At 44.7% G+C, this 27,708-nt stretch overlaps 2 protein-coding genes across 5 annotated transcripts in view; one reads left to right on the top strand and one right to left on the bottom strand.

The window, feature by feature from the left end:
* Nucleotides 1-15,109, bottom strand: part of LOC102562483 (OCIA domain-containing protein 1) — a 33,548-nt gene extending 18,439 nt beyond the window's left edge. Inside the window, exons 1-7 of one of the 2 annotated variants that reach the window (XM_019481222.2) lie at nt 15,077-15,109; nt 14,032-14,113; nt 12,097-12,150; nt 10,692-10,739; nt 7,116-7,245; nt 4,675-4,880; nt 2,506-2,661 (exon numbers count right to left, since the gene is read on the bottom strand). In XM_019481222.2, coding sequence (XP_019336767.1) covers nt 2,506-2,661; nt 4,675-4,880; nt 7,116-7,245; nt 10,692-10,739; nt 12,097-12,150; nt 14,032-14,113; nt 15,077-15,094 — 694 coding nt within the window. In that variant the 5' untranslated portion in view covers nt 15,095-15,109. Of the gene's footprint in view, nt 1-2,505; nt 2,662-4,674; nt 4,881-7,115; nt 7,246-10,691; nt 10,740-12,096; nt 12,151-14,031; nt 14,114-14,868; nt 15,014-15,076 lie in introns of those variants that run through there. The other variant, XM_014594911.3, reaches the window with a different exon arrangement.
* Nucleotides 15,110-21,418: 6,309 nt separating this feature from the next.
* FRYL (FRY like transcription coactivator) overlaps nt 21,419-27,708 on the top strand; it is a 323,785-nt gene continuing 317,495 nt past the window's right edge. For all 3 annotated transcript variants that reach the window (XM_059721714.1, XM_059721716.1, XM_059721717.1), the window contains exon 1: nt 21,419-21,615. The gene's annotated coding sequence lies outside the window, so the exon portion shown is untranslated. The remainder of the gene's footprint in view (nt 21,616-27,708) is intronic.

Below are 27,708 nucleotides of genomic sequence, written 5' to 3'. Positions count from 1 at the left end.
CACAGCGCACACATATAGACACAGCGCACATATACAGACACACAGCACAGACACACAGCACACACACACGTACAGACAGACACAGCACACACACACAGAGCACACATGCACACAGAGCACACATACAGAGCACACATACACAGACACACAGCACACATGCACACACAGACACAGACAGACAGCACACAGACACACAGCACACATAGCCCCACCCACACACCCCCACCCACACACATCCACCCACACACAGAAATTTTACACAGTGCTTTGTAATTGTGAGGTAGCATGTTGCAGCTTAAACTGTGACAGGGTCATTTATAAAACAAAACACACCAGAAGGATGAAACAAAAACCACCAGAGGAAATAAGTTAAGAATGTGAAGACAGCTACTGGTATGTGGCTGTACAGACTAGTTATCTGCACAAGTAAATGCCTTCAAGATAACAAAACAAACAAATCATATAAACGAGCAGTAATCCCTCCTGACCAGCCACCCCACCATTATCATTTGGCAATTTCCTTCAGTACAGAGGTGGACTTGAGACATCCAAGAGGACACATTACTGGCATTAGGGATTAGTTCAATAAGGATATACCATGTTTAATTGGACAGCACAGAACAAAATGAAAAAGGTGCTGGCTTGAAAGAAATGGAGAGAGGCAAGAAGATGGCAGGGTAGAGGATGAATTACAATACAGTACAAAACTGAAAATTACTAGAAGTATGCAATATCCACTGCAATTAGCAGTAGAGATCTCAAACAAAAAAAATAAAGTACTATTTATGCAGTGCTAGTAATTTAGCAGTCAGGTTCTAAGAAAGATTAAACACATGAATGGAATACAGGACTGGTGATCGCTATTAAACGGAACAGTCTGCAACATATCCTCTCATATCCCTAAGCCAAGGAGGGTACAACAGGGGATTGATTACTCTAGATGTGCCTTGTTCATATGCTCTCCCTGTAAAGCAGGGTTACTGATCCCCTGCCCAGATGCAGTTTACTGTGCCACATCATCCAACCTGCCTTGCTCCCCCACTGCCAGATTTCAGACCCGTGGGGAGCCCGTGGGACTTGTGTGCTGGGATTGGGTGCCAGGTCCTAGCATATAGGACCAGGCAAGGGTAGAGCTGGGCCTGAGGGCCTATTCCCAGGGTGGGAGGCAATCTCAGCATGCAGGGGCTGTGCCAGGCCCCAGTGGCCCAATCCAGGCACTCAGGGCAGGAAGGGGTGTCAGGTCCCCAGGACCAAATTTGAGCATGGGGCTAGATCTGGTCCATAGGCTGACACTGATCCCAGTGCTTGGGGTATGGAAGGAACAGAGTTCAAATTTCTATCATTTACTGTTGTGGTAAAAAGATTTAACAGGGAACACTGTGCAAATCAATGAAGGGGCAATCCTGCTGAAATAATAGCAGTTCCAAGCAATGTGAACTTTCCCACTCCATCTCAGTCATGGCACTGGACTCCACAATCCCAGTCACAGGATCTCATGATTCCATTTCATCCAGCATCTATGCAACAAATCTGATCATTTTGCTCAAGATATTATCTCAATGACCTGCTAAGATTAGCCTACAGCTTATTTACACTCTACAAAGGGAAGGTGACTTGAACTACAAACCCTATTGAGGTTACAGAAGAATCCTCTCTCTCTCTGAAAGTGACAGTTGTTTTAAATCATCACCCAAGCATTTTGTCATTGCTTCCCTGTGATGCAGAGTACCAGGGTGTTCTGAATATAAAGCCTGAAGATTCAAAGATTTATCCAGCAGTGCCTTCCATGGCAAAAGAATTGCCCTTTAATAGAACAAAGCAAAGAACATACTTGGTTCTCAAGGATGGCTTTATGCTGAGTGAATGGCACTTGTTTTTTTGCAGGTCACTTGATTATTGTTTTAAACTTTGTAAAGTTTTGTTTTTCACTGTGAAAACAAACAATAAGTTAGGTGCCAAGTACTGTTTCCTTCCTTTAGGTTTTAGCACCGAGAAGTAAATTTTGCAAACAACGACATCCATCAAAGGTCTGCGCACCAAAGAATCCCCTAATTCTACATGAAACAATTCACAAAAAAACAGATTTAAAAAACCCCAGACACATATTCTATTTTGAGAGAACAATGCTATCTAAAACATACATGCCCAAAGGAGCGAAATTTTGCCATGAGAAACTAACTACAGAGTTAAATTGCTGCTGTGTACTACAATTTCCCTAGGGGATTAGTCAGTTAAACACAAACCAAACTTTTCACCATTGGCCTCCACATGAACAAGACAGTTATGGGACAGTAATTATAATTTGCTACAGATACTTTATTGGTTTTTGAACAAATTGGGTATCGTGAAATAAGAAGCTTGTGTAGTGTTGCCATGTAAGAATCACGCCTCCATTAGTAAAATTCATAGAAATAAATCCTTATAGGTTAAGCAAAGTTAAACATACGTCTTTTAACCCTGTTATTGGTTTTTACCATATACTGTAATAATTCAGCATCAAATTACCTTCTTTTCTAAATGGTCTTTCCTGCGAATACTGGACTGGACTCTGTTTCTCTTTTAAGGCCTCCTTATAGGGCCATGCTTCTCTATTCTTGTTCCTCAGTTCCTCATAAGTGATAGTTTTTCTTTTAGGAGTTTCTTCTTGTAATAAAACAGGTTCTTTAAAAAAAATGTGAGAAGTAGAAGCAGCATTAGCCAACTGATTTGACTGTAGTTGCAATTACTCAAATGTTTTCCAGAATACCAATGAAATGCATCTCATAAAAATACAGCTCCGCATTCAGATTTCCAAAGGTTAAGCATACAAACCAAGTTTTAAAAAAGGTGTTCCATTGAATTAAGCATACCACAGTGAAAATATGTTCTCTCTGATGGCAATGATAGAGGCTATAAGAAACAGAAGTTGTTTATTCCTTCCATTTCAAACAAAGTAAAAAAAAAAGAACCTTTGGCCAAATCTTTTTGTTCTATTTTGTCCACAGATTGCACATTACAATCTACAATTTTTACTTGTAATTATCTTTTGAAGGCCTCTTCTACATGTTACAAGTGTCACAACCCAAGGGTGTGATTTTTGTTTGTGCGCGCTTCGGCACTGCTGAATTATTTCCCGCCACTCATAGCTTTCTTTGCAGGGTGCATTTCTTCGTTGCAACAGAGAAATGCACGTTGCAAGGAATTCCCGCCATTTGTATTCAGATTTGTCCCCCACTATTGCCCAGTTCTAAATTATTCCTACGTGGCGGCTAGCGATTGGCTTGCTAGCCGTATAAGAGGCTTGAGCGGTTTCCGCCCAAGTTGGAGGACTCCACGACTATCAGGAGGAGGAGAACTTCACGTCTCGTGGAGATCTCTAAGCGCTGCGGAGCCTATCGGACCCAGTGTGTATCTCAAGAAGGCTATAGGGGTCTGATCAACCTCTCGCCTCTTCCCATCACCGCCTGATCCCTCGACGTACCCTTCCCTGCGCGCAAGTTCCACGGAGCCTAGCAAACTTCACGCGAGTGAATCCAGAGCTCTACCTAGGTTCGAGTCCTGCAGTTTTTTTCTTCCCGTCGCTGAAACCCATGTTCTGCAGGTTCAAGTTTTGTTTTGTTTTGTTTTGTAACTGCAACTCAAGCAAGTTGTCCTGCCTGCACCGCGACCATCTTCGGTGTAACTAAAATAATCTTAAATCAACCACTAAGCGTCCGTGCCTAATTCTAGCGTGCCGCCTGTCTTCCCCGACCCAGCATGTCCGGGCTGCTGGCCACAGCCCGCCGCGAACCCCCCCCCCCCCCCCCCCCGAGGGCCTCGGCCCGCTCCCGGCCCGCACAACAAGTATTGTGCAATTACCTTGTTAATTGTGCAATTACCTTAAGACCAGCTACATGTGCAAAGTACACCTCATACTATAAAAAGCTCAACCAGCTATAAAGTCAGACCTTCAAAACATGTACCAACTTTATACCTCATTGCTATCAAACTTTAATTTGCACGTGTAGCAGGGTCTCCCCTGCATCTGGGAACCCCATCAGCTGACAGGACTCCTAGCTGCAGGGGTGCACAGTGCTCAGCATAAAATCCCCAGCCCCTGGAGATTATGGCTGCCCCCAATCCCTAGGGCCTGGCTGTTTCATGCACCCCCAAGCCTTAAGGATTGCAGCTACCATGATCCCCCAAGGCTAGGGGGCATATGGGGCATGCCCACTGCTGGGAATCCCTCAACTGAGGGGGCTCCCAGCTGTAGGAGCTCGCTTCTTGCCAGTGCCAGGGGGAGCTTGGGATCAGGCTCCCCGTGCATCAGCAGTAAGGCACAATGGGATCTAATGCACAATTCCACAATCACACCTCCTGTGATGCATATGTCATGGCAGGAAGTGCAATTATGTGGATTGCACATTCAATCCCACTGCACCTTTACCTAGACATCTAGAGGGGTTTGAAAAGATATACAAAAAATGCATAGTTGGTTTTAAAGATAAATGTTACAATAGAAACAGTGCAGATAAATGTACACTGTCAGCATACTTTTTGGATTCTCAACAGTTCCTCATCAAAACCCACTGTCAGGTACAAATATGCAAAATATCATGTATGTTCTGAAATAGAGCAAATTTGAAGACAAATGCATTTTAGATAGAGATAAAAACCACTGCACTAAATCCCTAGCCTTATTAAAACAAACCATACCTTGGTCACTACGATCAGTAATTCCCGTAGGTGAAGATTCATTCAGGGAAGCACTGAATGGAACTGGTTCATAATTAGAGAAGAATTGATCTGTTGAGCTATGTTCATCTGAATAGCTGGAAGGAAGTGTGACTTTGGTTGTTGGAGCAGGTCCAAAAGCTGACTGAGAAGGTTCATCTGCAAATTGTGATTTTTTAGCAGAATAGCTGGTAAAATAATATAATTCTGTTATAAAGAATGGATATGCTTTAAACCAAAGAAATGTAACATTAAGTAGCAAGGTTGGGGTTACTCAGAGGGTTTAATATGATTCATTTTAACAACTTAAAATATTTACAGATTTAAAAAGCCCTAAAGTAACTACAATTTGAAGTATACCCAAAAGAAATATGCCCAACATGCGCGCACACCCTCGCTCGCCTCTTTCTTCATGGGCATTAATCAGAAATATGAGTCATACTTGTTAATTACATGGACTAGAGAAACAGAGTACCAACCCTGTGTTTAGCACTTTACAGACAAAAAGGACAATCCTTGCTCCAAAGGAGAGCTCAGAGAGACAAAACACATCAGTCACAAATAGTACAGGGTGTGCCCATATAAGCTGGTGGTGGCAAAAGAATGCAGCTGTGGTTATTTTGAAAAGTTGTGTGAAAGAAGTTGTAATTTAAAACCGTTCATTAGAAGTTTCCATGCCTGATCAGTGATCAATACCAAAAAACAGGCACAAATCACTGTGTGGGTGAAGAAACATCATCCTGAAGAAATGGAAGTCTAATGTTCTCTCCTGCATGGATTCGCCTAGTTATTTTTTAGCCACAGAGTGAACGGGTAAAAAGAGCTATTAAAGGGATTAAGGGGGGGGGGGGGGGGAGGAGAGAGAGAGAACGAGAGATCATCTGGCCTGATGCAAATATGCCTATACATATTACTACACAAATGTAAGCATTCTTAATACGGTATTAGCATATATTTCCAATGACCTTCTAGTCTACACTATCCCTTTCACAAACTCATCTTTCAAACAGAGTAAAGATTTGCTCTTATTTGATTGTGGCATTGTTTCATATTGACACTATGCATCTTGCCTGATCTGTGTATTTATCATAATATATTTGAATGAAATTTTTAAAAGAAATAAGATACCTTTCCTTGCCTATATCTTACCTACTGGCTTAAAAGCAGGGCAGCAGTGCATTTGGGCAATACTGTAGTTTGGATAAATGTGCTACTAGTGACTGTTTACCAGATGGAGCCGTAAAACTTGTCACTGTAGGTCAACTTAAATCCAGTTTATGAAAGCAAAAGGATCTGCCGTTAACTCACAGCATCATTAAGATCTAAGAACTTTTCTTTAAGCAACTTTTTCCTGCTTCTAGTTCTTAAGCCACTATTGACAAAGATAAAATCACTCCATACTTTTACTCTTCAAAAATTATTTGTGTGTACATGACTGCCCTCAACATCAACTGGCTTTAGAACATTAAGTTTAAGAGAACACTGGTTAGAAAGGTGTTATTGAAAACTCTGCAATTTAGTAATATATGCTTGAATCTTTCAAAGTGAAGATGTCTGGTGCAAAAAATTAATAAATATTGTTTTAGAACAATTAAGAGTTTAATCAAATCTTGCTAAATGTTTTTTAAAACAAAAGTGTGATTATTACTTGCTGCTACCCAAATGATATTTTCTGAGTGGTGAATCACATAAACTGATATTTACCAAGTCACAAAGGTCTTAAACTACCTTGCAAAAAAAAAATCACAATCAAACAGAAAACACTTCAGGAACAAAACAGGAAATATTTTTAAGAACTGATGACTTTCTCATATGTAGTACATGCTTTCAGGCTTCTACACCATCATGGATTTCAAAGTTATGAACAAAACACAGTAAGTTCGTCCATCATGCTTCTTCTTGAGCTAATACTGTTTACTGAACTCTTTCCTTTGATAAACATTGGAATTATTTCCATCCTTTTCCTACTTCAGTCAAACTAAACTACTGGCAACCATCCAACAAGGGAAGCCATTTTATTTCCATTTACTTCATATCAAGAGAAAACTTGTGAAGTCACATAACTGTAAGTTCCACAGGAAACTAGGGTCTCAGTTTAGACCCTAGTACATTCTGGTCACTCAAAGCACTTTTTGCTTTATTCCACAAGATGGTCAGTTATTTATAGAGCTTAAAATACATGTTTTTAGCTGCTAAAAGAAGCTTATAATTCACAAAAAAAAAAAAAAATACAGATTTCCCTGGTGATAGCAAGTTGCTGGGAGAGAGGAGAAACTATAACTCTCAAAACCATGGCAAGATGCAAATGAAGCCCTGATCAGTCTCCGTTGCTTGCAGAGGGGCTGTAGGGGGAAGGGCAAAGGTGGGCAATGGGATGGGACAAGACAGGACACTTTAAAAGAAAAGAATGAATAGAGGCTTACTCATCTGAAAAACACCTGGGGCCTTTCTGCACCAACTCAGTTAGCGGGGAAGTCTTCAGTCTCTTAAATTTCTCCCTGCAGGCTGGCATGTAGGATACTTTTCCAGCAAAATATCCAATAATACCAACAACTTTAAGAAGGAAAGAAAAAACTCTGATGTCATTTGTATCATATCAGCATACTCTACAGAAAACTACAATAGTTGAAAAATGAAGCACACTGGGCTCCAATCCAATTAAAACCAATCAATTTTAAGTTTCAATTTAAAGAACAAAAGGCACAATTCTTAGCATCTCTGCTGTACTTTTGGCCAGAGGAAGTGCTAAATAGCTAACATGACAGCTGAACAGATGCTTCAGTGCTTCAGACAAGAAGGCAAGTATCAAATATTTTCTGTTGGCACCTGAGGGATGAATGTGGCTAAGAAAAGAAAAACAAACAAACAAAAATACCCCCTCTAATTAATATTCTGAAGGGCATCAGATAGGTCATGGATATTATATTTAATTTTATGAAGAACTGACTAGCAATAATTATAAAATAGCTATGGGAAAATTGTGCTGGAAATTATAAGGTTTCAGCCCATCAGGGGAGTAAGGTTCTGGAACAGCATTACAGTGGCTGTTAAAGACTGTGGCAGCCTTAACTAGTGTCAAGATCAAGGCCCTGGCAGACATTAAAATAATGGTGTTACGGAAGCTGCTCCTCTGGGTTGTAGCGAGCCCTGAAGCTCACCATGACTGGCACCTCAACATGCTTTGCCTTGCTGTTCCCTCGGGCAGTCCGCAGCAGGTTTCTCATTAGGCTGCACCATTAATTACCCGAACGTGTGGGGAAATTACAACTTATGGTGTGATTAACAGGTTAGCCATGTCAAGTATAATACTTGACAAGGGCCCAAGTCTGATTATTTTCTGAATGGAATTAGATGATGCAATTGCCTGCAACAACTGATAACTAGGGGCACCTATACATAAGCAGTGTGGCCAACCTAACACACTGTAATTACAGTGCATCGGAGCAGACTCAATTAATCAAGTCCGCTGTAGCATGGTAATTACTACACTCCAGCATCTCATGTATCAGCATCCCTGTGCTTAAAAATGGTGGTGGGGGCGCATTATCTAAACTTGTTAAGTGAGCTTTAGCTAAAGCACCCCCACTGCCATTTTTAAGGACAGGAATGCTGATACACAAGAAGCTCCAGGCACTTTAACTAGAGTGGCTCTCTAAAATAAATCACTTCTGGTCTTCAAACTGAAAGGTGATTTTTCAGGCAAATACAAGAGGTTTTTTTGCAGGAGGTCAGACCAAATATACTGTTCACTCTAGCCTTAAATCTATTAAAAGCTGAAGTTCTTCATTTAATCCGTTTAGAATTATAAATAGTTACAGGTTTAGTAAGTAAAACAAACTTTTCCGCTACCCTATAGCAAGAAGTCCAAGCTGCTATCATAAGGCCCAATCCTGCTTCTAGTGAAATCACTGAAGTTCTGCTGTGGACTTCAATGAAAATAGGAACGGATCCCTAGCTTATAGTATAGCAAGTATTTTCCACATGCGTGTCTAATGAAGACTTACTTTTAAGGCTGAGAAATATTACAAGGAGCATTAGTTCCCTGGGACCATTTATACTTCTAGGATTTGTCACTGAACTTTAGAAAGCTCTGTGTATCAACAGGGGAGTAGGAAGGTGATTTTCCTTTGCCTATGGGACTTGTGGGACTGCTATTTGAATCAAAGCCAGAGTTGTCCAATTTCTGAATGGTTGGGGACTGCATATGCACAGGCTATTCAACCTGAGCCACGCAGCAAGCAAACCCTCAGTCCTGACATCAACACTCCACTGCGCTAGGCCAGTGTCCCATGCTCTGCACACTGTGTCGCATGCCTTCTGCCACACCATGGCATGCTGCACAACACGCTTGCCACCTCGACCCAGGTGCAATGTTGCGTGGGCTTCCTGGGTTTCCTTGAGTCTCCTGGCCATGGACTCCCACTGGGCACACTGCCCCACCCCCCGGGGCAGAAGCAGACATTGGAAACAGAAGGAACCTGACTATGGCGACAGCAGTAGCTAGAGCAGGGAGGGAAGGAACCAGGAGCCTGAGGGCCACAGGTTAACTCTTTGGGGGCTGGATTCAGCCCACCACTTCAAGAATCCTGACGTACCCTATTCTAATCCCCATGTTTAAAAATGGATATTGAAAACAGAGAGGGTACAGAGAAGAGCCACAAAATGATCTGAAGGCTGGAAAAAGATTGTTGACAAACCTGGGGTTCCCTCTCTTTAGCACACCAGTAAGAAACCAAGGTAACTTGGTTCAATTGTGAACTTACCTCTAGACGGAGAAAATACCAGGTAATCAAGGTCTTTAAAATAGTGGAGTAAAGCGTGACAGTCAATGGATGGAAGTTGGCGACCACACTGTTTACAAACATGACTTTAAAAAATCAGTTCTGTTGTGCAACACTTGTGCAAATCCCTATTCTTCTGAAAGGTTTCCAGAGCTAGCTGACACCAAGGGAAAAATGACACACCTGAGAAAAACTAAGTGTAAAGCCGTTCCCTTGAAGTACAACTTTAACATGTATTTAAAAAGCATGTGTAGTAATGTGATCAGTTTACAAAAAATAAAAATAAAGTGGAATTTGCCTTAAACATCTGACAATGCCAATTTCTACCATTTATTTATCTGCTTAAGCATAACGTCCTCCATCATAAATTGTAAACTTGGCCTCCTCCCACTGAAGTCAGTGGGATTAGGACCTGGTTGTATGAAAGCAGACTGGTAAAATATCAATTTCCTGTTTTCCTGCCATTTAAGATTTTTTACTTTTTAAAAAAGGTAATTTTTTTCTAGTTACACAGAATGCAAAATCTATTACACGAATATTCAGTTTTCCTATAATTGTTCATGCATGGTGTCTACGAAAACAAATATTAAAACAGCTTGAACGGGACAGTGAGACACATGATTAATGACCTTCAAATTAGGAAGAGAAGGGTGGAAAGTTCTTTAGACAGATTTCACTCCAACAGGAATATGCAGTTATTACAGGAAACTGCACTTGGAATTGTAACTTTAAAACAACAGTAAGAAGTCAAAAGAAATTTAAAGGGACTCCCCGTCAATTAGAAGAATAGTAAATTGTCAAAAAGAGAAAATAATTTGTAGAAGCCTAATAAAATTCTTTGCAAAAGTGACAACACACAAACTTATCAGCTGGCAAATAAAGCTAAAAAAAATACAGAAAAACATTTTTCTTTACTCCTTTTTAGTTAAACTAACTTAAGTGATACTGTAAAAACACTAGGTAACAAAAATAAAAAGTGTGGTTTTAAATTCAGAGTCCCTATGCATCTTAGCCAAATCCTATAAACGCCTGAATACCAAATTATTATGTAGTCATTTTCTGATCTTAGTTGCATCAATACAAGATCCAAAGCAAAATCACTGAATTAAATCTGGAAAGACTCCGTGAGCTTAAGTAGTGCTGCTTTGGTTTTATATCAGGGTAAGTGATATCAGATATTCATGAAACTCAAGTTGAACTCAGGTGGTTGATACTTACATAAAAGTCTGGCAACAACACCAAATCTTGAATTAGCTGTGATAACTCCTGAAAATGAGGGAACAAAGTTATTACTTAATATATGACAAACAAGAATTAAGGTGATAAAGGAAATAAAGTGACCCATTTAACATTTAAGTTTTCATATAGCTCTAGCAGGTTAGATCTCTTGCATTACATTTCAAGCTATTCACCTATAATTATTAGGTTCCATAAGGTTAAAAATAAATTTTTATGGATTATATTCAAAGCCACTATATTTCTGACTTGCCAAGAAAACTAGAACGTTTTAAGAACCCAATCTCTCAGCTTACCCCACACAAGTATGACCTGTACTAGATACCTCAAAAAAAGATGCAAGAAACCACAGAACATGTCAAATAAAGTCTTTGAGGAAGTTACCCTCTCGATTCCTAATAGCTAAAATTTGGCTTAAACTTGAATCATAAAGTTTTACAATCCCTTCTAAATTTGTTTCAAATATTTACCTGTTTTATCTTTAAATATTCTTGATTTCCACAAGACCTCCAAATACTAGTCTTAGGCTCAACAACATTCCATGGTCTAATTGGCCACCATGTAACATACACTGTATTTTCTTACATAACATTACCTCTCCCCATCCGCAGTAGGATGTACACCTGGCTTTCAGAAGGTTGTACACCTTGCTTTCAGAAGGTGAAACGAAAACAAAAAAAATCTTTCCTTGCAAACGCATTAAAGTATTTTCACAGGGAAAATGCATGCTGCTGCTGTTGGGGAAGAGAAAGAGTAGGAAGCAAAAAACTGTGGCTGCTGTGTGAACCAGCTAGCTACAGAAAGCAGTGCCCAAACCCAAGAAGCTGCCTGGGCAATCCAGCTCCAGCAGGATCAGGACCTCTGCTCCTCACATTTCTGCACTTCAGACACACCCCCCTATGTCCAGCAGCTACTTTTCGGGGTGAAAGGTGCATGTCATATGTAAGTAAATACAGCATCTTTCTTCATCTGACTCTTTCTTCATACACAAGTTTTACTACTTTTCTGATCATTATAGGGTTAGGGTTGTCACCTAACCCTATAATTCTACAATGTCTTTTTTGCCATGGCAGGATCATTACTGAACACTATTTCAGATGAGGGCAAATGACATTTTTTCCATTATATTGCTTTCCTTTTCAATCCCATTCCATAACCTGCTTGATTTCTTTCCACACAACTGCTTTGTAGGATTCTCTTTATCACGTAAATCCCCATCCCCCTATATTCAACAGCTTGCATTTCTCCAATTCCCCAATTCTTCCAACTTGGAATTTCTAACCTACTTTGGTACTGTCATTTAATAAGGTCATTTAATAAGGTAACCATTTTAAGTACAAAAGTAAAACTTATTTGAGCAAAACCAAGAAAATGCTTTATAATTTACCTTTCTTCATCAAGTGCGAAGTGAGAAGCATGCTTATGAAAGAATATGGCGCAGCTGTGGAAGACATTGAGAGGAGAAAAACAAAGGAATGTATCAATTTGGAGAGAAAAAGAAATAGCATAATTTGCCGTCTTTTCAAACATGTTTAACAAAGTATAAAAATCGTCATGAAAGTGGCTAATTCTCATGAAGGCTTCATTAAGGTGGCACACTTCTATATAAATTATTCAGCACTCTTACCCCAACTTCTGTGGCAGGCCTGAGTTGTGATACTGGTTAATGGACTCACTAAGTCACTCATTAGGCTCTGTGATTCCTAAAATGGGGAAGAGAGTGGCAGACGGGAATGTATGAAGGGAGCGCTGTAGGTTAGCTACTAGAGATGGCTTCCAGCCAGGACTGCTATGCCATAAGAATATAAAATTTCACACCTCAGGGATTAGAAATTGTATAGCTAAGGGGAAAAAACCTACCTGATGTTAAGCCTTATAGGAATTAAGTTCCACTCCTACATAACTAACAAGCCAGGGGATGATAGCCACCTCCACCTATTCCTTTTCAGAAAGGGTGTAGGGACCATTCTGCCTCAGGTTGCTGAAGTCACAGTTTACTAGTACCACACAAGTTAGTGAAAGCTTTATTATAAGAGTTGAGGGTAGGAGATGCCTCGTTTCCCAGGCAACTATGCGGCTCCAATCACTGTGAATAGCTGAAGTAAAGAATGTACATGTGCTGGAAAATGGCCTGCCATTCCCCCCTTTTTACCTATAGTAAGAGCTTATTTATATTACAAAAATACAGTTGTACAGAAATTACTGGCTATGTGTAAGGATCTCTCAGATCAAGATATCTTACTCAGGAGTATACTATCTAAAAAATAATCTCTACTACAAGACACCTCATCCTTTTTGACATTAGGACCGAGCGGGAAACCCCACAACAGCACTGTTAAAATTTTAAGGGTAACTATGCTGGAAATATACATTGCAACTGCTTTACCAAAGCAGTTTAAAATACTTCAGACTTTTTCTGAATAAATTAAGGGTGCTATACCACCTTGCAGTTAGTGCAATGTATAAAAATGTCTGTCATGAAATTATAAAAACAAAGCATGACTCACAAGTGTTTGCTACGTGAGCCATATTTCATGCAATTGCTGAAGGCCAATGGGTATTAAGGCACCCAACATTGAATTCCTTGCCCCAACTGAAATAATTAACCCTGCACTGTAATTTGCAAGTAGTAAATAGGAATTCAAGAATTTTTGCCCACTGAAGCCTTTCCTTTATGAAGAACGAATACATAGGTAGTAAACAGTGAGTGAGCAATAAATAAGCAAGTAATAAATAGTCAATAATTAGTTAAAAAGGCAATTACTATTATAATTGTGTTGAGGGAAGAAACAAGAAAACATCTAGATATAGTCATGTGACCCATACACTTGTTTAGGTTATAAGGATGTTAGGGCAGGGTCTGCCTGGCCCTGCGTTTGTCCTAAATGTGGCATAGTCAAGACCTATTCCTGGTTGCTCTTTGAACACTATTTAAAAACATGATCGACAACATTACATAACTGTTATTGTGCAGACTTAAAACAAATAAGCACAAACATGCATCTGAACTTCAACACAGGATTTTAATTATACTAATTTTAAAAGGATGCTAAAAGACTAGGCCATGAGTAACTATTAATACATATACACAAAGCATCAATTTGACATTAAGGTTACAAACAGGCTTAACAGCATGTTTTGTCTGAATTTCACCATATGAATTAATTTGCTACTGAGAAAATAAGGACAAAATATTATACATATACACACACATTTATCTATATAATATTTTGTCCTTATTCACCTTGTTTTATATATCCGGAGGGAGAAAGGGGAGATTAATAAAATGGAGACAAACAGATTCTTAGGAAATTGGCCTTACATCTATAACAGAAACTCTCGAGAGTGCATTCACGCAGGAGTCTTCTTTCATCCTCGGTTGGTATATATCTCAACCACTCCTCCTATTGGAAAAACAAAATAAGGATTTAAGAAAATATTACCAGGGTGAAGTTTTCCAAAGAAAACACATTTCCATTAACTTTGAACTTCCTTAGCAGCTCTGGTTTAAGAAGCTGGTGTGTTATTCCCTCACAAAGAGCAAGCTAGACATCAAGCCTGTCTACAAAATAGACTTGAAAGCCTTTGCCAAAACCAAGAGAAGCCCATATCAGCACCCATCCTTCACAGTTGTCTGGCATGCAAGGCTGAGTAAGGAAACAGGCCTTGCAACTGGCCTTCAAAGTCAACAGATGTTGCTTACACACTGGGCAGTAGAAGCAGTAGGCTGTAGCCCGTGTGCATGACACCAGTAGCAACATTTAGCTTCATAAAACAATTCAGCCAAGGGTGAGCAATGCACTTGGTGGGAGGTGCCTCCCACTGTGAAACCTGCAAGGGGCCACTGCTGCGAGAGGAGGCAGCACTGCTGTTAGAGATCAGGTCGCAGTTTGGTACCAGCTTCTCTTCAGAAAGAGCTGCAGGGCTGCAAGCATGGTGCCAAGGGGCAGCCAAAGGGCGGGCACGCTCCGTGCGGAGCTGGCCTCCACGCTCTCCATCGAAGCGACTGCCCCACCCTGCTTGGGTTGGCCTATGTCATGGTTCCGAGACGCGGCACGGTGCGGGGGCAAATCTAGGCTGTGACAAGGGGGATGGGATCCGAGCTGCGTCTGCGGCGGCCCCACCCCGCCGGCCAAGGGCACTGCCGCAGCGGCAGTACCGGGGCTGCGTGGCTGGGCGGCTCAACGCCGGATTCCTCCATGGGGCTGGGGCTGCAGCCAGGCAGCGCGGCTCGCAGTGCGCCAGCCCTTGGCTCGGGAGCTAGACACCGGAACCCGGACCCCGGAAGAACCCTAAGGACACAGCACAAAGCGTAATGACACCGGCGTGACCCGGATGCACATGGGGCGCGGTCGGAAACCACTCACGCCCCGCTCAGTGCGCATGCACGGGGAAGCCTGTCTGGTCCGAGGCCGAACGCTGTGCGGGGTGTGCGCAGGCGCAGTGCGGGGGAGGAAATTGCTGGGACTGCGCAGGCGCAGTGGCTTCCTGCAGGGGTAGTTCCTGTTGCGCTGCGTGTGGGGAACTCCGGGCACGGGTGTTTATTAAATACTCGCTGCTGGTGCTCCTTATAGTCGCTGTTTGTGGAGCTGTTTCTGCTTGGCTGGAATGCACCATTCCCCCGGAGCCTTTCCCAGGCTAGGCCTGTCTCAGTTCTGGGATTTAAGGGAGGAGGCCTTCACAAAACCCAAACTCCTCTTCTCCGGTGACTGCACGGAGGCTTGAGAAATACTAACTCACTGCCCCTTTAAGTCAGTGTAGAGGGGCACTGGCTGAGGGAACAAACAGGCTGCATTTCCCAAAACGATCTCTCTCTCCCACCCCCCATCATCATAGAAAATTAGGGTTGGAAGGGATCTCAGGTGGTCATTTTAGTCCACTCCTCTGCTCAAAGCAGGACCAGCCCCAGTTCGATTGTTTTAGTCAGGGCTTTGTCAAGCCGGGCCTTAAAAACCTCCAGGATGGAGATTGCACCGCCTCTCTGGGTAACTGGCTAAAGATAGAGTTATAGAAAATGAGGGTTGGAAGTTACCATGAAAGAGAGAGCTGGTAGGTTTGCTTGTATTAGATGGGTAGGAAGAGAAAAGAGGCGAAAACAGATTCTGGAGTATCAGGAATTTCTGAAATTAGTGTCGAGGACAGGCTAGGAGGAGGAATATGTAGAGGCTTAGCATTCATGTTTGTCAACATTACGTGACAATGTGGGAGTGTTGCATTTTCATTTGCAGAAGACATACGTTTGTGTAGAATACTGCTCCGTAATACAAGAGACTCTAGTACCTTCCAACTCTCTTATCTGCCTATCATCCAGATCCAAGCTAATTGCACACCACCTTATATTCTTACAACAGTTATTTTTGTGCGCAGATGCCGCTTACTAACTGCCCTATTCAGTTCCAAGCCAGTTAACTTTATGCTACCCCACATTACTTAGCACATCTTTGTTTCTATATGTAGCCATCACTGCGTTTTGTACAGAGTCTGTTCTGGTAGGAATGCAGTGAGTGTTTTTACGCCGGCCAGAAGCATCAGTGCTCAAGGAGGAGTACCTTGTTTGTGGATCTGAACAGAGTTTAATCGTGAGATCGGTGCTGAGGTCCTTCTAGGTGCTGCAAAAGCAGAACTTCAGGCACCTAGGGAACTTGAGTGTTGAAAAAGGTGGCACGTCTAGAGTTTGGGTGCCTCCACAGTTAAGCAGTAACATAGGGGTTTTGAAGGTCACAGTTGTAGACTTAGATGTCTGCATTTCACCTATGGCATGTAAAGCATGGCATACTCTCTTTCTGGCTTTGGACCAGCATTTCCAGGATCTCCATCAGTTTTATTCTCTTGGATGTCCATGTGTAAATCATATTGAAACTCTTCTTACTCTATAATGTTTCCAAGCTCTGACCTTTTTGTATTTTCCACCAAAAAAAATAAAATATTAACCAGGTCCTTATCACCTAGCACTTGACTTACTACAACTTTATCTCTGACCTTCACAATAACTATCTTAACATTTTTAGGTCTATTCAAAACTTCAGTAAAAAATAACCTTCCTGTGACCATCTTCCTTTTTCTTCATCTTTCTCTTTTCTTTTTCCAACCTTCCTTTTTCTTCATCTAATGCAACATATAACAACTTCTTAACTTTAAGTGTAAGAGGGAGGTTGTAGCCATGATGGTCCAAAAAAATATGCAAGAGGCAAGGATTTCTTAGGGTGATGTCTTTTATTGGACCAACTACATAGTTGGGATACAGTTAGACAAGCTTTCCAATGAAAGACATTCTTCATTAGGTCTCTGATCAGTCACAGGTAACCAGGCACAGCATGAGAAAAACCAGCAGAGAGGGGCTAAGAGAAATTCTCAGAAGTAGCAGACACAATTAACAGTTTACAATTCTCTGTTTATCACCTACATAGTTGCCATGAGGGCATTGATGCATTGGATCGGGTATATTACATTTTGGAAAAGGCATATATAGGAACCATGTACTCTGATGTTTTGTTTTGTTTTTTTAATGGGAGGTGTTGATTGTAGTGGTAGCTGCTTTTCTTCTGTTAACTATGTTACCCCTGAGAACTTCTCTTAGCTCCTTCCCTCTGCTATTTTTGACTATGTTGTGCCTGGCTTCCTGTGATCAGAGACCTGATGAAGAAGAAAGCTTATTTAACTTTATCCCACCTACAGACTTGTGCTCTCTCTATATCAATTAGTCAGCCTCTGAATGTTCATATCTACTCTGCCTTCTGACTGTTAAGCATTAGCCAGACTGTCTGCTGAACTGTTCATAAACTGCCCTGATTAATTATCCACTTTATACTTAATATATTTACTATTTTTACCTATAAAACTTCAAGTGCATAACATGGTCTCTCCCTCCTTGGTCCCTTATTTCCAAGTTCTATTGACATCTCCCTTGTCATAGCTTCCCAGTGACTCCCTAAAATCTGCAGGAGTGAAACCTATAGTAAGTTTCAAAAGATTGTTGGATCCTTGATCCTTAGATCCTATAGACCTTGCATACCAAAACTTCTTATGTATTTGGGATTTGTTTAAAAAACTGCAAAAATAGAAGTGTTGCAAAAACCAAAAACTTTGTCTAAAACAAAATTAGCTGTGAACACCAAAAATATTATAGTAATATAATTACTTTACTCCACTTCTACTAATAAATAAAAAGTACAGGATTATCCAGTTCCCCTCCGCAACGTACTCCTTCATCACTTGCTATCATTACTTCTGATTTCTGATGACCGTCTAGCCTAAACTTTCAGGTATTCTATATTCTTTATAGTCACAAGATGCCTATCTCAACATTAAAATATTTGTATCTGATATGAATATTATATACTTGCTTTGGAGTTAGTATGCCTATCTGGTTTGTCTGTGGACTGGATTATGTAGAGTAGTAATGAGACGATGGGGTAATCAAGAGTAGAGTACCAACAAGTGGACAGGAAAACATGGAAATTCTGTCAGAAACAGGACACTATCACTAATGGTAATCAAATCTCTAACATGATGCTCATTGCTTCAAACAATGAAATATAATTCTGCAGTGCAATAATGAATGAGAAGCTGTATCTGTCAAATTTCAGTGAATTTCAGATTCTCTCTGTATGTAAAAAATGTATAGTAGTCTGGAGATTTTTATAAATCTTTATTTTCATTACTTTGAAACACTATATTTTTAGATTATGCTTCCATGTTTGAGCTGCTTGGGGAGGAGACTTAAGACATGATCAAATAAGTAGTTGAAAAAAATGAGGGGGTAGAGTTGAAGAATATGCTTATCTAGTAAGGAAAATGGCTAAAAGTTAGGGTGAATCATGTGATCTAGTACAGTAATGAGAATGTTTAGTTTTTTTAGCATGGTTCTCTGAACAGCAGCAATAGTAAAATGGAGCAGCTGAGAGTGCAACCATCTGCTTCTGTTTGTTTTGCTGCTGCCAAGAGTTAACAGGAATTAATTTGGAAGATGGATCTCTTCCGTAATGCAGAAAGAACAGAGTTTCATGCCAAAAAGAGCATATTAGAACTATCATAACAGGTGGGCAATCAGAGAAGCAGTCATTGGCCTGCAGCTCTATAGCAGCTCAATAAGAAACAGGTGTCGCTGTCTTGGTACAGTTGTGGCTCCAGACAGCAATTAGTAAAGACTTTATTACCCATATTATCAGAACTAATAATAATAATAGAAGAAGGATTTTGCATGTTCAAACTGCCTTACAAATTAACCAATCAGCTACCAAGAATATCTTGTGAAATAGGTAGGCAGGTAAGCAGCACCACCCCCTTGTCACTTGTCAGGCCCTAATTGATTTGCCACTCTGGAAAGTGGGCCAAAGCCCACTAAGTAGATCTATAAGCCCCCGCCCCTGCCCCCTTATGAGGGGGGACACTGAGGGCACATCACTAATGGCTTGGGTCAACTAAAGAACAAAATAGTCAGGAGTTAAGGTTAAAAGTTCAAAATGAGTGCACCAATGGGAGACACCAAAGCTGAATACACCAGACAGTGCCCTCAAATGAGTACAAAGAGCCAGTGGACACCACCCAGTGAAACTCAGCCTGGAGATATGAATGGATGAGGAACTGGAAAACGGCCTTGCAGACACCACTCTAGGGGGAGTAGTAGATATGCTGGAGGGTATCAAATGGAATGCCCCAGGGGTCAGTCCTGGCGCTGGGTTTGTTCAATGTCTTCATCAGTGACCTGGAAAATGACATAGAGTGCTCCCTCAGCAAGTCTGCAGATGACACTGAGCTGTGGGGAGTAGTAGATACACTGGAGGCTAGGGCTAGGATTCAGAGGGACCTAGGCAAATTGGAAGACTGGGCCAAAAAGAATCTCATGAGGTTCAACAAGGACTTAGGATGGAACAATCCCCCTGCACCAGTACAGACTGGGGGCTGACTGGCTTTGCAGAAAAGGACCTGGGAGTTACAGTGGACAATAAGCTGAATATGAGCTAGCAGTGCACCCTTGTTGCCAAGAAAGCTAATGGCATACTAGACTGCATTGGTAGGAATGTTGCAAGTAGGTCAAGACAAGTGATTCTTCCCCTCTGTTCTGCACTGGTGAGGCCACTTCTGGAGTACTGCGTTCAGTTTTTGGCCCCCCACTACAGAAAGGATGTAGACAAGTTGAGAGTCCATCAGAGGGCAACAAAAACGGTGAGGGGGCTGAGGCACATGACTTATGAGGAAAGACTGGGGGAACTGGGCTTAGTTAGTCTAGAGAAGGGAAGGCTGAGAGGGGATTTAATAGCAGCCTTCAAGTACCTGAAGGGGGTTTGAAAGAGGATGGAGCTAGACTGTTCTCAGTGGTGGCAGATGACAGAACAAGGAGCAATGGTCTCAAACTGAGGCAAGGAAGGTTTAGGTTAGATGTTAGGAATTTTCTCACAAGGAGGGTAGTAAAACACTGGAACAGGTTACCCAGAGAGGTTGTGGACTCTCCATCCTTGGAGATTTTTAGGACCCAGCTAGACCAAGCCTTGGTTGGGATGATCTAGTTGGGGATGGTCCTGTTTTGAGCAGGGGGTTGGACTAGAGGACCTCCTGAGGTCCCTTTCAACCCTAACTTTCTATGATTTCAGGCCGGAGTCTCCTTCCTGGTCAGGTACATTCCCAGCTTGGCTGGGGCCAGGGGGAGGTTGACCAGGAGGTCTCAGGACTTGGTGGGGCCATGGATGGGGAGCACAGAAACCAAAAGGTGTGGGGAGTAGCGCAGCAAGAGACTCAGTAGGAGATTTTGGAGGAGGCAGCCATGGGTGACTGGTGCCTCTTGAGTTGGGGGGGCCACATGCTCCCCCTGACACGTCAGTGACTGGGGAGGGGGTCCCCTGCAGCCGATTGCGCTGGGGAGGGGGAGACACCTGTCTCCTGGCCACTGATGTTGCTGACCAAAGAGTGGCCGTGCCGCTTCCGGAAGTCCTCCGGCCACTTCCCTTGGAGCTGGTCACCTGCTAGGATTGACGTTTTTCCCTCTTAAAAGATCAATAAAAGGCCAAGTGAAGCCACTTCTGCCAGGCTTGACCTAGGCAGCTTGCCCAGGGCCATGTGTGGGGTCTTGTCAGCCATCTCCTGACTTCCCCTCCAGGCCTCGGTGCCCGGGAGCGCAGGAGAGCCGCCCTGCAGGGACCCTGCCGCGGGGGGCGGGAGGATGCTCCCTCGTGCTGGAGACAAGGCCCCCAGGCAGCGTCTCTCTGCTGTCTGGCCCCGCTCCCTGCCCCTGGAGCCCGTATCCACGCGGGGAGAGTCTCGTGCCCGCCCCTCGCCGGAGAAGCGGGATTAGAATCGTGGATGATCCCTAACATGTCGGAAGCGATTTAAAAGGGAAGGCGCTTGGTCTCGCCAGAGCCCGACCTGCCCCCACAGCGAGCCCAGCGCAGTCGGAGCGCTCCGGAGAACTGGGTGGGTGGCTCCTGTGAATGACTTCTGTTGTGGCCAATCGACCGCAAAGGAAGCTGAGCGGAAGAACCAATAGGAAGGGCAATCCCGCCAGAGGGCTGATTGATTGGTTGAAACAATTGGCCGCCGAGGAGGCGGGGCGCTCCGGGCGGGGCGGGCGCCAGGAAGCCAACGGTAATAACTCGGGGGGGGGCGGAGCCACGCGACTGCCACCCGCCTCCGCCAATCGGCGTTTGTTCCTGGTTGAGGGCTGCGTCCCAATGGGGAGGGTGAGGGGGCGGGAGGGACGCGGCGGACAGGCGGGTGCCCGGGAGCGGAGCGGTGGGGCCGGCGGGGACCGGGGGGCGGCGGCGGCGGCGGCGGCGTCGGAGATTTAAATCGCTCGTCGGGTCCCGGCGCCTTCGCTCTTAAAGGGGCTGCAGCCGCTGGGCGAGGCGGGGCCGTGCTAGGAGCGCAGCCGGCGGCGGCCGCGGGAGGACGCGCTGGAGCCGCGGGGAAAGAGGTGAGGGAGGCAGCGCCGGGGCCTGGCCCGCTCGGTGCTGGGGCGGCGGCCGCGGCTCCCAGCGGAAATGGGGCGGAGAGGCGGCTCCAGCGGCCTCGGCCCGGCCGCTTTGTTTACTGCCGGGAGGGCGGCGGCGTCCCGAGGCCGAGGCCGGGAGCCCGAGCGGCCCCGCCGGGGCTTTGTTCTCTTCGGCGGCGCCCCCGCAGCGCAGCCGGGCCCGGCGTGGGGGGGGCTGCCCCGTACTCAGGCCTGGCCTGGAGGCTGCCCCGGCTCGGACGCGGCCGCTTTGCCCCGGCGATGCCCGTCCTGCTCTGCAGTTTTGCAGACTGACAAGGCGTCTGCAAGCTCCTTGGAAGGGGCCCTGGCAGGGGAGCAGGCACCTCGGCCCCTGGCCTTCCTGGCCTTGAACCTGCTGGGGGGGGAAGAAGCCTGCCCTGAAGGGTATTGTGCCTGGGGATAACATCCTGCCTTCAGCTGTAGAGCTGCATGCTCTGGGGTTCGTGCGTGTCCGGCGCCTTCATGCAGAAGAGCCACTTGAGCTCAGTGGGGGATTCGGGGCCCTTGTGAGCCCCCCCCCCCTTTGTCCCTGTAACAATGACATGAAATAAAAGAAGCAACTTCCTCAGTATATTGTTACAACATCTTTGTAACTATGTTGGCTTGGAGCAGGGGAGTGTCACTTTTTGAATATATTTCTTTGGGAGAGCAGAGAGCAAGTGCTGGAAAGCCACAGGTTGATTTTTATCTTGTCCTGCAGTCACAGGAAGGAAACAGCGCTCTGCTGAGCTCACTTTGCAGGTTAGTAAGTGAGGAGTTCTAGGTCAGGAGCTATTGTCTAGGCCCGTTGAAGTTCAGCTCTGTCTGAGAGTGATCTCAGCTTATCAGGGTTTGTTGTGCACTTTGAATCAACTTATCCCGCAAATTGCAACCATAACTGGCTTCCAAGTTATGCAGACAAGCCTGAGTCTGTTCTTGCTTTTGATCTCTGGAAATGGTCTTTTGGGAGCGGAATAGAGGCACAATGTACCAGGGTGGTGCTGAAGAACGGTGAATTGTTGTCGCTCACTGAACTTGTTCAGAGTTTTTACGAAACCTTTTAAAGAGGTTGGTGGCTTTTCATAGATCTTGCCTGGGGCTCACTTAAATTAAAATGGAAACAAATGTAAGAAATTAGTGTTGCCCATTACTTTAATTCAAACACAGTCTCTGTAATCTTGAAGAGTCAAGTAAGTTTGGTTTGGTTCTTGTCGTAGGTTGATGCAATTGTGCCTTTGTTTCTAGAACTGCACTTTTGCATTTAATATTAGGCTTACCCCATATTCCACGCTCCATCCGGTTAATTGCTGTTGCACTTTGGAGTAGTTCAAATGTTGGGTCTCAGCAGTCTGATAATAATGGTTCTTAAACATGATATTCACTATGAGCATACTTTATCTATCTGGGTAAAGTCAATAGCTTGCATATTCATATAACTTGATCAAAAAGCCCATTCGGTCCCAATAGCGTGACAGATATTCCATGTATCTATAGGCTGCACATGGTATAGGAAGGTTTGTTGTTGTTTTTGTGTGCGTTTAGGGCACGGGTGAGCAAAACATGGCTCATGGGCTGTATCCAGCCAGCGGGGCCCCTAAAAAATTTAGAAAAGAAATATTTATCTGCCCTAGTCAAAGATGACAGGACCCAGGGGAAGCCACAGCAGGCTTCTGCAACAGTAGGGCCTGCCCAGCCCTGCCCCAGCTGGAAGTCCGTGCCTAGCAGGGGCATCTTGCCTGGGGCCATGGGGCTGTTTGTGGCTGCACTGGTGCAGGAAATTCAGGTAAGGAGGGGAGCGGGGAGGCAAGGAAGGACCGCGGGGATTGCTCTAGTCCTCGGGGCCAGGCCAGCTCCTGCTGAGTCCCAGTCTAGCCAGAGCAGGGGGGAGTGGGAGCACGGGGCCCAGAGCGGAGCAGTAGGAGCATGGGGTGCGGGCTGGCAGGTGTCTGTGGAGCCAGTCTTGGCTGAATCAGCAGGGAGAAGGGGGAGCTGACCTGGCCCTATAGAACCCCTGCTGGCTGGGACCCCATGCTCCTGCTGTAGGCCCCGCCAGTGCTGGCCCAGGGACACTGGTGCGGGTCCCTCACTCCCGCCCGACTGCCGCTGGCTTCGGTGTGCCCACTTGCTCCCAGTGCCCCTGCCCCAGCCCCATGGTATAGGTGGGGACGAGCGTGCAGCTCTGACCCCACGCATCCCATGGTTGCCTGTATAGACAGAGCAGCAGCGGGGAACAAAATGATTCTCAACAAAGGGGGGGGAAGCAGCCCCCCTGCCCTGCTGCTAGTACTCCATACTACAGTTGGCCAGAGCCCAAGCAGGGGCCATCCTGCCTCTCCATTGTGTCACCCCAATGGAGAGCAGGCACAGACAGCCCCATGCGGGCTTCAAGCGGCTGCAGCATGGGGCACTAGCCACAGGGAGGGGGAGGCCACTTTTCACCTGCGCTGAGCACTGGTTCATTCCCTGCAACTGCTCAGTCCAGACGGGCATGCACAGGGTGTGCAGGGTCAGGGCTATGTGCTCACCCCTGCCTGTACCACAGGGCTGGGGCTGGGGCGCTGGGAGTGAGCCGGCATGCCAGAGCCAGCAGCAGCCAGGTGGAAGTGTGGGGCCCACACCCGTGTCCCTGGGCCAACATCAGTGGGGCCCAGAGTGGGGCAGCAAGAGTGCGGGATCCCAGCTGGCAAGGGCTCTATGGAGCTGGGTCAGCTCCCCCTCTCCCTGCTGGTGCAGCCCAGCCCAGCTTCACATACCCCTGCCAGCCTGCGCTCCTACTGTCCCACTCTGGGCCCCGCCAGCACTGGTCCCAGAACACCGGTGCAAGCCCTGCACTCCCGCTCACTTCCGCTCCCCTCACCCCCTACCCGCTGCTTTCCCCACTTCCTTGCCCATGCGCCAGTTGGTTCCTCTACCCTACATGACTCCCATACCCACACATACACATATCCCCACAAACCCCCATATGCAATCACTTCTGCATAATATAGCACAAATGCACACACATCAGGACAAAAATATTTAAAAAAATTAAATTAAAATATTATTAGCAGGTGTTTTGATTTTTAGTATGTAACTTATGGGTTTTTTTCCCCTGAGATGGCAAACCCTCTTCCCCAAAGGAGTACTTCAGGGGCAAGGGGAGGGACCTTCGGTGGTAAAGTTCAGAGGTTGGGGCGGGACTTCTGGCCCCGAGATGACAGGTGCCCTGCCCCCTGGTTGCCAAGTGGCAGGGCTACCCATGCGGCCCTCGCCAGCTTGCCAAAACTTGGTAAGCGGCCCTCTGCTTGAAGTAATTGCCCACTCCTGGTTTAAGGTCATAGCTCTAGTTGATTATCAAGGGAAGTGAGTTGCAAAGCAGTGTACTCCTTGTTGTGAGAAATTAGCTTGATCCCTAACCATTTAAATAGGGGTTGTTAACTGAGCACTTTATCTGATCACGACTATTGTAGTATTACACCAGGAGAAACAGTGATCTGTCAACTAGCCATTTAGGAGTAGAAAGAACAACGCCAATACTTTACATTTCACTTCGCCATCCATGTGTAGACAGAGCAGACTGTAGAACATAGTATAGCTATACTCGCTATAGGAAAGAACCCCAGCAACTAATTCATGTTTCTTGCTAGGTTTAACTCCCGGAATAGTACCTTTTTCTTTCTTTTTTTTAAATATTCTTGTCCTGACACGAGAGAGGCATGGATTACCATGGTAAAATTGTTCATCCAAAAGAAAAGCTCAAAACCTTCCCAAGTATAAATGATAGGGGGCTCAGGAAAGTGGAATTGCCCAGAGCATTCAGAGGCAACTGAGATTCCACATAATCCTTCCTTCCTGTCTTCCTTCTTCTGCTCTTCCACTTGGGAACCTAAGCAGTATATATCAGCCAGATTTACTCAGCTGAGTTGTTGGCGCTTCTGCAATTTTAACTGTTTGTTTCTCATATCCTTATAAGAATTTTCTCAGTCTTCTGTGAGTTGAGTCTCATGAAGAATCTGTGTTGCACCAGATGAATTTGAATAAAGGAGTCTATAGAGCTAAGTGTTGGTTGGTTTTGTGGGTTTTTTCCCAGGTATCAAAAGTCCTAGTCCCTGCTAATGCTGTGAACACTGAACAGGAGGAGCCACAGACTACAGCCCCATAGAGCCTTGCATGAGAAAACAGAGCAGTTACTCAGTGCTGCCCACTGGAATCAGTCAAAAAAAAAAAAAAAAAGGTCAGAACCACTCGAGCAACTCTGTCCACTCCAGCTGGACTGTGCAGTCATACTAACTGCTATGGCTGCAGTCTCTTTAAACAATTAATCTTTATTCTTTACTTGTTTAAAAAATGCATGACAGCCATTGTATTAAAAATTGTATGCCTACAGTTAGGATCCTAAATTCATACTCAAGTGCTTTAAACAAATCGTTTTACTGAAAAAGTGCCAAGCACTCAGTAACATCAGTTGATTTTTCAGTGGAAGCTGCTGGTAGCCTATAGCTCTTGAAAAACAACTTTTTAAAACATCCTCTTTTAAAACTGTAGCAGTGATGCTTAAGAAAATTCAGTGACTTTTAAACTGCACTTAGAATTGTGTTACAAGAGAGATTTGTGTTCAACATGATTTTTGTCTTGTGGATGAAATCTGTAAGAACGTCAGTAAATCAATCTGCTTCTGAAGCTGAGGCTACAGCGGATCAAAGTAGGTGCCTTTTCTCGGGTAAAACCATACGGCAAGAGACCTCTTGAATCTTGTCCTGGTAAAGTGTTCATGTTTTCTCATCCTCTTTTTAGTGAAGAAACAACAGTGAATTAAAGATTCCAACCCCCACTTCTATCCCAGCCTTTTAAAAAAAAAATAAGATGGGAAGGGATGTTCTGTGCCATTGTCGCCAACCGCATCAAATAATAACGTTCTTAAACTGATTTGTCACAACTCAGAGTTGTGGTTTTTGTTTGTGTGTGCTTTGGCACCACTGAATTATTTCCCGCCAAATTGCAGCTTCTTTGCACGGTAGAGTTTTCCGCTGCAAAGGAGAACCCCGGGTGCAAAAGAAGTTCCTGCCGTTTTGTAGCTTTCTTTGCAGGGTGCATTTCTTTGTTGCAGCACAGAAATGCTCGTTGCAAGGAGTTCCTGCCATTCGTATTCAAATTTGTGCCCCACCATTGGCTAGTTCTAAATTATGCACATGTGGCAGCTATTGATTGGCTTGCTAGCAGTATAAAAAGCTTGTGTGGTTTCCGCCCAAGTTGGAGGACTCCACGAACACCAGGAGGAGGAGACTTCACCCAGTGTGAAGATCTCTAAGCGCTGCGGATCCTCACGGACCCAACGCGTCTCAAGCAGGCAATAGAGGCTTAATAATCGAACCCACGGAGCTCTAACTACTCCGGAGGGAAAAAGGAAAAAGAACGAACTGCCTCTAGCCTCTCTCCGTTGCCGAGCGCAATCCCAGACGTCCCTTTCCTGTAAACCCAATTTTCGAACCCACGGAGCCTTAACAACTCTGGGGGACCAGGGAACCAAACCGAGCCCACGGAGCTTCAACAACTCCTTGGGAAAGAATTGCCGAACCCGCGGAGCCTAAACAACTCCGTGGGAAGGAATTTGTCGTAGTCCTCCAGCGAGGATTTAAGCAGAGCTGCACCTGGAAAGCTGTCCAGCCTACACCACTACCATCTTTGGGTGTAAGTAAATAATCTTTTCAATCAACCACTACGCGTTTGTGACCGATTCTAGCTCGCTGCCGGTTTTCTCCAACCCCGCGTGCCTGGGCTGCTGGCCACAGCCCGCGTGCGCAAAAGACGGGCCGCGGATCGCCCCTCCCGACTCGCACTTGGCGGCGGGATTGGGGCCCGGCCCACACATAATTAAGCTTAAACGTTCTTAAACAAATTCTTTGCCTCCATTTTCCTGTGCAGGGACCGGGACACCCCCCCCCCCCCCTGTTTCCTGGGGAAACTGTTTGAGAAGATCATCAAGGAGCACATCTGTGATGGGCCAGCAGCAGGGGTGATGCTCAAGGGCAACCAGCACAGTTTCATTAGGGGCAGGTCCTGTCAAACCAATGTGATTGC

The sequence above is a fragment of the Alligator mississippiensis genome, chromosome 2 (genome assembly GCF_030867095.1).
Source record: "Alligator mississippiensis isolate rAllMis1 chromosome 2, rAllMis1, whole genome shotgun sequence".
NCBI lineage: Eukaryota > Metazoa > Chordata > Crocodylia > Alligatoridae > Alligator > Alligator mississippiensis.
The sequence above is the reverse complement of the archived record's forward strand: the minus strand, read 5'-3'. Positions and strand labels throughout refer to the sequence as shown.